At 36.4% G+C, this 10,241-nt stretch overlaps 1 protein-coding gene and 1 long non-coding RNA gene across 3 annotated transcripts in view; one reads left to right on the top strand and one right to left on the bottom strand.

The window, feature by feature from the left end:
- Positions 1-2,430: 2,430 nt before the first annotated feature.
- LOC129003082 (uncharacterized) lies at positions 2,431-6,096 on the bottom strand. 2 transcript variants are annotated; one of them, XR_008491618.1, is made up of 4 exons: positions 5,936-6,096; positions 4,758-4,978; positions 3,001-3,139; positions 2,431-2,455 (listed from the first exon to the last, which is right to left on the bottom strand). It is a non-coding gene; the product is annotated as an uncharacterized LOC129003082 (long non-coding RNA). The 2 variants fall into 2 exon arrangements; XR_008491617.1 differs by having other exon boundaries at positions 5,894-6,095.
- Positions 6,097-6,580: 484 nt separating this feature from the next.
- Positions 6,581-10,241, top strand: part of LOC129003773 (trifunctional purine biosynthetic protein adenosine-3-like) — a 28,248-nt gene continuing 24,587 nt past the window's right edge. The window contains exons 1-5 of the mRNA XM_054432069.1: positions 6,581-6,679; positions 7,181-7,270; positions 7,768-7,857; positions 8,223-8,470; positions 9,963-10,143. Coding sequence (XP_054288044.1) covers positions 7,193-7,270; positions 7,768-7,857; positions 8,223-8,470; positions 9,963-10,143 — 597 coding nt within the window. The 5' untranslated portion in view covers positions 6,581-6,679; positions 7,181-7,192. The remainder of the gene's footprint in view (positions 6,680-7,180; positions 7,271-7,767; positions 7,858-8,222; positions 8,471-9,962; positions 10,144-10,241) is intronic.

The following is a 10,241-nucleotide window of genomic DNA, read 5'->3' as shown; positions in this document are numbered from 1 at the left end:
AAACAATTACATACTAATTTGACAGTTACAATCAGGTGATCTTTTGTTTGCAATCCAAGTGACATCAGAATATGACGGGAATAGCACACCTATGTTTTTTCCTTCCACCACAGGCTTTTAGTGTGTTGTAGAAATGTTTCCCACTTATAGCCACAATAGGTTGTCCATATTGGTCTTTGTCAATGATAATGTAGTTTGCGTGGTATCACCCATTGTCGCCAGTACGTTTACAAATTTCAGTCTTTATTTTAATAGCACCAAATAACCATTAACTACCTGATTTTCTGCATAACCTCTCTGTCACAATTTTACAATTAACATATGTTCTTCTTCTCACTTTAAATTTCTGACAACAGCTGGAGTTTCATAACAATATTTTGTTTCCCATGTTAATCTTATTGAGAAATACGAAACTTTAAAGGGCCCCAGGTCCTCACTCTCTAATTATTTCCCTAAAAAGAAAGTTTCTTGCACAACTTCACGTTATGCTCTTTCCAATGACACCAAAAACATGTCAATCGGTTCAGTAATTTCGGAGAAGTAATTGTCACAAAAACCTGCTTGCGTACCTATTTAATAAGTATAGATACAAAATTAGGTACATCAATCTCCTTAAAACCAAATCACAAATCCTTCAATCACTCAAAAGTCACAATAAATCATTAATAAAAACACAAACATAAGCTGTTATAAACTTTAGAATATTGCTATGCCTTTTTAATAGTGTGTCATCAAAATATATAAAAAATACCCCCGCCGCAGCAAACCTGCAGACTAAGCGAATTTCCATTGACCTGATTGGATTTACACTAAAATGCCTCCATAAAAATAGCATATTTATTTCCTATTTAAATAGAATTAGTTTAACAAGTACCTTAGGTTTGCTGCAACAGGGAGGGTAAAAAAGATTTTTTTATAAAATGATAATAGTTTAGTAAGAAATAAAAGTATTTTCCAAAATCGATCAAAATATGTTCATAAACAAGCAAACTGCAACAGTCGACTTATTCTCCATAAGAATAACATGGGAATTTTAAAATTACAATTTTTTTGAATTTTCTCCGTAACAATTAGGCGCATAATAACGCTTCAATATACTAAATTATTTGTTTTTTTAAGCTCTACAAAATGGTAAAAAGAAATTGTGAAATTTTGTGTTTTTAGGGGCAAAAATGGGAAAAACCTATTTTTACCCCATAAAACCCCCCATAAACCCCCGTTCCCATAGTCCGATCATGCTGGTTCGCGAACTCATTCAAGTTTATCCCGCCTTACACCTTCAAACCAAATTTTATCAAAATCGGACAAAAAGTACTCAAGTTATCGTGCGGATGGACACATATATATATATATATATATCTCTATATATAGATATATAAAAATTTGAACGAATGGTGTTTTTGGCCTCTGGGGACATCAAAATGAAAAAGTAAATCGGTCCCGGGCTTAGGTCTTACCATGAGACCTACGGTAATAGCTACTTCCCTATAGGGAAATTCGCTAAAACAACATTTCATTTCATATAATTTTATTCATTTCAGTACATCAATACAGGAATAGCGATCTATACTATATAAAGTTGGAAATGATTAATTTACCAAGTATCGAAATATAAGAAGGTTTCTACTGACTTATACAATCTCCGCCCATAGAACAGGCACCCTGCTAGTTAAATATCAAGATATCTCTTTTTACCCAAGACAAGGTCAGTTAGTGAAAGTAATCATTTTAACAAAGATAATAATAGTTATTTGTGCAACTAGTGAGCAAAGTGATAAATTGACTCACTCAAGAGAAATACTTACTCACGAGCCGTAGGCGAGTGAGGAATGTTTTCTCGAGTGAGGCAATTGCACTTTGCACTCGAGCTGCACATTATATTTTTCCTACAGTTGCCATAAAACAAATAAATTGGTAAAGAAACGTAACATATTTTTACACAGAAGTGAACTTTTAATATGACATTTAATGATACAACAGTAAAACAGCTGACCAGCTGATTTACAGCCAGTGCTGCCAACGTATTTCGCGCACATACGACCTTGTCTGCATGTTACGCGCTCACTATTTTGTGCCTTCACGTTGCAAATCTGGAGTGAGACAAAGTAATTAGAGTGAGACAATGTTAACATTGTCTCACTGATGAGCGAATTGGCCACTTTGCTTTCTCAAATCAGTGAGAGAACATGTACATTGTTAGGTAACTGTAGGAAAACAGTATTTTTTTACCAGGCAGAAGTACAAACAAATATTAAAAATGTAAGAAAACATCTTCATAAAAACAATAAAATTATCTCAATTTAATAATCTAAATGAGAAAAAAATTTAAATACTGATGTTCAAAATAAATGTTAAACTAATCAACATAATGGATCTAAACTGATTTGTCTCCACTTCTTCAGCCTCCTCTCCCCCAACCTCCATGCCTCCATCGCCATTCACGCTGTCATCAGGCCTGGATATAACAGAACAAAAATTAATATTAAAAACAGTATTCTGAACAGAACAAGAATCTTTATGCATACTTCTATCATTATTTAATGTACTCAGTGGCGTACTGAGGGGGGGGGGTTTGCACCAGGCCCCACACCAACATAGGCCTCCAAATCAGGGCCGTATTCCCCTAACGGTGGACACTGCGATTGCCAAGGGCTTCGGCCTGGGAAGGGGACTCACTTGGGACGTCAAAAGAATGCTTTTTCTCTTGGAAAATTTTCCCACAATCTGTTAGAATTAGGGGGTACAATAATCCAAGTTTGTCTTGTATTCTCATGATAGCCGAAAGCATCTGCAAAGATTGCGTGATCGAAATTTACGACTACCAGTGGGTAGTCGTAAAATATAGCCTACATTTCCTAAAAAACAAAAGCAAATTTTTGGGCACATCTCCAGTTAAAATGCTGGTTAAATACTAGTAATTCAGGAGGGTTATGCGACATAGGCTTGGGGACACGGCCCTGGATTTATAAGTATTAAATTTAAGTAAATGGCAAAACTTACCATTAGTTAGTTCTCTTCAATCTTAGTCTTTACTTCGCCCCATCCTCCATCTCCTCTTCCTCTGACACCTCTCCCCTGTATTCTCCAATGTCGGAGGATATTAATTACAACGCCCCCATTTTACTGGTAGGCTTCAGTTCTGTACAGAAATATTGCAAAAAATAGTGTTATACAAATACTTTGAGTCCAACAAATAATACAAGTCTGTACACTCCTTTCTATATTTGTGATATTCAAATAGGTACAGCTAATAGGAAAATGTTTGAGCAAATCTGGGTCAAGTTAGTACAAATATTATAATTTGTAACAATAATTTGGTTTAGACAAAATAAATTGGTTTAACACGTTCGCTACCACAATTATATAAAATTTACGTTCGCATAGACCAGCGACGCAATTGTGCGTCGACTCGTTTCTCACAATAGACCACCGACGCATATTTGCGTCAGCTGATCATATTGAAATAGACTAACGACACACACTTGCGTCGGTGTTCAATGTTATTAATCAGCGTATTTCTTAGCAACGGTCTATTTTAAAGCCCTGATTTTATCGTATCAGTCTAGAGGGATATCTGCCGCGAATGTGCGTCGCTTGGTCTGTGGATATGACGATTGGTTACGTCACACAACAGTTGGCAACATTGTTGTTTACATTGTGCATTCCGCGACATCTCAGAACAGATGTAAACGTTATAACCTTTGCAGTTTTGGCGAGTGTTTGGAGTTTCTTTATTTGTTTGAGTAAAAGCTTGAAACAAACAAATTTACAAGACGCTTAAACGTGCGTCGCCTGGTCTATTGAAACGAAAATGTAGGTAATCTTTTTATCTGGATTTTATTAAATAGACTGATCGACGCATATATGCGGCGTTTTAAAATTTGCTCAAAACGATAAATAAAAACAATATTTATTGCTTACTAATTCACTTAAGGTCAATATGAAGTCAATTAGTCCATTTAAACGATATTTCTCTTTTGGTCTGTTGGCAATGTTATTCCTATATCACTTGGTCTGTAAGCAACGTCATGATCATTCCTTTTGGTCTGTAGGAGTGACCGGACCGACGCATATGAGCGTCGCTCGGTAGCGAACGTGTTCAACATTAATTCTTTGTTATTTCCCAATTTGCAAAAATGCAAGCTCTAGCCTAATTAAGACATTTCCAAACAACATGTTTCGAGATGTAATCCAAATGCATTTCAAGTAGGGGCCTAGTTTTGAATGTTTATAAAAAAACTATAAATTTGCATAAAGATTAATTATCCTTATGTTCCACCAAAAACTATTAATAATAGTTTATTTGTGTAGGTAACTAGTGGGCGAAGTGGCACTTTGCTACACATGAGAGAAATGTTTACAAACGAGCCGTAGGCGAGTGTGGAAAGTTTGTCGAGTGCAGCAATGGCAGTTTGCACTTGTGTTACACATTATATTTTCCCTACAGTTACCATAAAACATATAAATAATTAGTTGTTCAAACTCTGTTCAACACAAAATGCAAATGATTCAGTTTGGATCAGTGTCTATGGTTGTCGATAATATGGAACCCACCCAAATATGGACAGTAGGCCTAGGACATAAAAATGTTCTTTCCATTTATGATAATCCAACCTAACATAACCGCCACAAAGCGCTGTATAGCCTATCTGTAGCCTCCGGATAACACTTACCAAAGTACCGATTTGAACTTTGAATAACTTAGTTAACAAACATAGCCTAGAATCTATCACAAAGGGGAAAGAATGTTGACTCACCTCACTTAAGTTATGGTTAGACCAAGGAACATTATCACGGCAGTATGGTAATTGCCTCCAGGGTCCACAACTCTGGTCTCTCTTTCTCTCTCATCTGCTGTGATGTCGATGGCAATGTCGTCCAGAAAGGTTAGTCCTCTTAACTTATTGGTTCAAGACAATATTTAAAATAGAGACCAATTTGGGTTCAGGTCAAATTACAGCCTTTGCTCCAGGATCATCTATAAAATTAACATTGATGTCATCAGCAATGAATGATATAATCCAAGTCTAGTCTTACACCAAATACAAACAGCTCTAGAATATTTTACAGCACTTAAGTTTACGTCCTACACTCATTCCAATGAATATATTTCTTTAATACTTTCTTTCTTATTACTTGGCGACCATACAAAGTAGGTATTTTAAGCCAAGTACGAATGGAAATGAGTGTAGGATCAGGATGAGTGGCGCGATCTTGTAGTCTTGTTAGTGACTAAGGCCGACATTCCTTAGACACAGCTGTTAATTAGGCTAATAGCCCATACAGCTAATGGCAACTAAGGGACCTACAGTTTTAGTGGAATCCGAACCACATTATTGCCTTGGTCTATTTACGAATTGGTCTAATTATCTGGATAGTACTGCGGATAGTCGTAGTACTCACTCAAGCGGACGTTAATCCACACCAGGGAGTATCGTATCCACAGTGCATGCCTATAAATATCCACAATTCGTGACCTCCTAGTAGCTGGATTACAGGACGACGCCACCCGTCCCAGTCATATTGATTATTTCATTCGATAAACTTAGGCCTATATCAATTTTGGGTAATGTTAGGGTGAAACCTAACCTAACTAACGGAATGAAATATTCAAAATATTAAATAGTCTAACTTATGTATTATCTTTCATTTGAGTGAATAAAGGACATAAACTAAAGTGCAGCCGAATTATTTTTACATAAACAAATTCTTAAAGTTGACACTGGGTCAATGGGAATAAGAGACAATCCTAATAGGCTAGCCTAGGGATAAGTTATGCCTATTCAAACATTTGCTACAATATTGCTTGATGATTCAGAATTAGCCTACGAATAAGCTGTATCTTAAGTTCTTGTTGGTGTCTTACTACTTTACCTTCTTGTTGGTGACTTACCTAAAGTGTCTGTTATCATGTTGATTAGCCTACATAACCTACCTATACAAATTATTTCACATTTTTTCCCTTAAAAACTATTGTTTGTAACACACGAGTCACCAATTTTCCTGTAAGCAAGGAAAGAAATAAAAAAGATAAATATTTACAATATAAAAGTTAGGTTAATAATAACTTAATGCTTAGTCAAAATGGCCAGCTTATCATTATTCATTGTCCGTCGGAATTCGGAATTAAATATTGCGACTCGTGAGTTGAGGAACTGAACGATGAATTAGAACAACTCTTTTTCAAGAGTAGCTCCGAAGAACGGGAGCTTGTCGATATACTGGGACTATTTCAGTGTCGACATAGTGAAACTATTTCATTGTCGACAATATGGGATGTCAACAATTTGTGGTGTCGATCATTTGCGACGTCGGTTATTTGGGATGTCGGTTAAGTGGGAATATTCTAGTGTCGACAAACTGGGAATAATTCAGTTTCGATCAATTTCTACGGTTGTCGATATTATGGAACCCACCCATTTCATTGAATGAATCAAAATAAAGTTGTAATCTTCGTTGCTGTTGTATGTCCTCGCTCTCAGTCTTCGTCTAATCGTCTGTCGTCATAGCGTCACACGTGCGTCAATCTTGTTTTCGTGTTCATTCCCAGCTGATAGTTACCAGGGTTACCGCGCCGCCAGCAGACGCCAAACGGGAAACGCCGCGTTTCAATCAGTTAACTTAACTTCACATAATTTAATTAAAACTTTATTTTGCTTTGCTGCTTGTCTTTCGCAATGTAAGTGGACTCAATTACAAATTATATTAACTGCAATACTGTGGTAATAAATCCAGTCCAGATCAATATTTTAATTAAGTTTACAATTAGGCAGCTTTATCATCAAAATTTGGTTATGTAATGAATTATCTAGCCTTCACAAAGTATGATAAATTCATGTTTTACTCTCTGATGGTCTATGAGCGTTTGTATCTTATTAAGTAATTCATTTACTATAATACACACAAAAAACTATCGCTACTAATATAAAAGAAGAACTTGTAGGCTATTTTTTTTAATTTAACCTTTGGTTGATCAAATAATCCTACAATTTATAAAATCTTCAATGATAAAAAGCAACAACACCCTGTCTAAATGTAAAATCTCAAAATCTGATTTACGATTTGGAGACCGCTCTCATTGGTTTTTTTCACTGTGTAAGTTAAGTTAAATCCTCTTTCCAACCTGAAGGCGAGGTTTAAATATGCCATGCAATATAATCCTTAAACACATTTTTTACAGAAGCAAGTCAAGATGAGTCAGAATGTTTTGGTGGTTGGAAGTGGAGGCCGAGAGCATGCTCTGTGCTGGAAACTCTCTCAATCTACTAAGGTAAAGCTGAAAGTGTAAATCAAATCTCTCTAAAAATAACCACAGAGAAATAAGGTAGCCTACAACTTGCTTATAGGACGACTGAGCGCTTTCGGAAATATACTTTTGATGAGCAAGGAAGAGCCGGAGCGACTAACACTGTGTGGAAATCTGTGAGCTCTATATGAAAGCGGGGGATGGTAGAGGGGTGTTGGACTTTCTCTTAAGACACCACTTAAGTGTACCATTGAATGTTTCCTCTGTAACTTAATTATCTCTGTGAAATAACCATTTGTTTTACATCTGAGATTTTTAGGGACTTATGTCCCTACATGCCACTAGTAATTGATGTTTCATGACCATAAAGTAAACTGTATTATACAGTACCGTACAGCATTCTGAAGTGCTATATTAAAATGGATTATAAATGAACCTGTAAACTATTTTGTTTTAGATTTCTAAAAAGTAGTTAGCCTAAGTCTTCTCACATAGGTAACCAAATACTGTGTTGTGTTTAGATAAACAAGGTGTTTGCTGCTCCTGGAAATGTTGGCATCAGAAAGTTAAAAAAGGCTGTGATTGTGAATCTTGATATCAAAAACTTTAACGTGAGTATGAGTCATCAATATATCCCTTTTCTTCTCATCTGTCTGAACCATTATAACAACATTAAGTATAACTCTAATTTACTTTTCAAAAACATTTTTAGATGATCAGAGAAAGAAAACAACTTAGCTACAGTTAAATACTCGTATCTCTTCTTGTTTTATAAAAAAATAGTAATTTGGTACAAAAATCAGCCCTCCTGAAGAACATTGTATTCAGAGAAGACTTAATTAATTTGTTTACACAATCTAGATGTCTAAGGGCTTGATCACTGGTCCATGTTGTTTTCTACTTTGAACGTTGAAGGAAGAACAAATTATACTATCGTTATTGATAGCTAAAGGACTTTTCTCATTTGTGTTCTTAGGCTGTAGCTGTGTGGTGTAAGCAGGAAAGTGTGACTCTAGTAGTGGTAGGGCCAGAAGATCCGTTGGCCAATGGTATTGCTGACGCTCTGTCTGCGGCTGGGATAAATTGTTTCGGCCCAACAGCTGCTGCAGCGAGAATAGAGGCAGACAAGGACTGGGCAAAGAAGTTTATGGATCGACACAGCATTCCTACAGCTCGATGGCAGGGCTTCACCTCGGCAGACGACGCAGTTAATTTTATTAATAGGTACGGTTAGCTTTAATTTGATATGTTTATGTAAGCCTAGCAAGTTGTGTACTTTTAAAGTGCATCATAAATATTTGGTTTTACAATACCTTTATCAGTTCCAAAAGTAACCTTCGTCAACAAGTTAGGCTACATGTTTCGGCGAGCTGCCAATGTCAAACACTTCATTACAGGAATATGTAGATCCGCTTGAATAGCTTCGTTCTCAAAACACATTACACGACAAACAACATTTATACATGACACGTACGAGATAAAAATAAATACTTTTAGTTTGATAGGCCTATCACGAATATACAACATTGCCGGTCGACTCAGGGGAACAGACCACAACAATGAATTTTAATGCATCAGAAAGTTAAAAAAGGCTGTGATTGCGAATCTTGATATCAAAAACTTAACCCCATGGGCTTTGAAGGTAGGGCCTAGGTGTAAATGACATCAGTAATACGGTTTTACAGAACGTGTTGTTAGTTGGTACCATCCTTGTTTGGTAAACAGATGTATTTCTTACAATACAATCTCACCAGATGTTCAGAATTGTAAGATTGAATAAGATAGTTAAAATAGTATAGTGTTAATACTTGGTACATCTATTTCCAATATTTTTAAGCTGGGTTTTCCTAGACGCGGAGTCGGCCAGCGGAGAGCGGACAACGGAGAGCGGAATTGAAATTAACATGGCATTCCGCTCCGCTGCTAGGAAAACAGTAACATTAAATTACCTAAGACAAGCTGAGTCCGCTCTCCGTTGTCCGCTCTCCGCTGGCCGACTCCGCGTCTAGGAAAACCCAGCTTTACATCTACTCGAACATTTTTGTCTAGATTAAATAAAATGGTTGAAACTGAATAATCTGAAGTGTGTTAGTGGTTTGTCTGAAACATTGAAAGTGTGATCATCCATTTCAATCAATTACATTCTTTGCCTATTTGGGAAAACAGCAGTAAGTTTGGTCATAGACTAAGCAACACAAGTAGACTCCTCATCTCATTGTAAATATTGAAGCTTGTTTTTCGTGTCTAGTTCATGTACGTCCACGCCGATCGCTGGGGTAGACAACATTTTGTTTCTATTATTTTAGGGTTATTTTCATGATTTGTGCTTTACTATTTGGTTATATAACTATGAGACCAGTTATTGTTTATGATTAAATCGTTTTATTTGGTTAAATGAGTTTTTAAATTACTGAAATAACAAGAAACAAATTGTAAACAAAACATAACCTCTACAGTTGGACGTACAGAACTAACAATAAAATTGGCTTCAGCTGTTCCATAAGGATGAAAAATCTGCTAAGGGAGTATGATTTATCTATGGTTTGGTGTCAAACTTTACACTATTGTTAGTGGTAAAGGAATGATACTTCGTACTTTTTAGGTAACTGTTTGATTACCAAAAAAAGTAGGTTCCGTAAAAGATTAGGTTACCTCTGGTAGTCATTGTTACCGTTATCAATTACCATTGATATTTGATTGATTGTTCTTATCGCAGGGCAAATTTCCCGGCTTTAGTAGTGAAGGCTGCAGGGTTGGCAGCAGGCAAGGGTGTTGTAGTGGCGGCCGACACTGAGGAGGCGACTGCGGCAGTCAGGGAATGTCTGGTGGACAAGAAGTTTGGAAAGGCTGGGGAAATTGTAATTGTTGAAGAACTGCTTGATGGACCTGAAGTTTCGGTACGTCATCACTCTGTTGAAGTTCAAAGAGGACAATTAATTAATTACGAAGGTTTACTAAGGCATGCATTAGCAAAGTGAATTGACAATAAGAAATG

The sequence above is a fragment of the Macrosteles quadrilineatus genome, unplaced genomic scaffold, assembly GCF_028750875.1.
Source record: "Macrosteles quadrilineatus isolate MER2022 unplaced genomic scaffold, UCM_ALF_1.0 Scaffold_9__3_contigs__length_116548681, whole genome shotgun sequence".
Classification (NCBI taxonomy): Eukaryota; Metazoa; Arthropoda; class Insecta; order Hemiptera; family Cicadellidae; genus Macrosteles; species Macrosteles quadrilineatus.
This window is presented reverse-complemented; position numbering and strand designations above follow the sequence as displayed.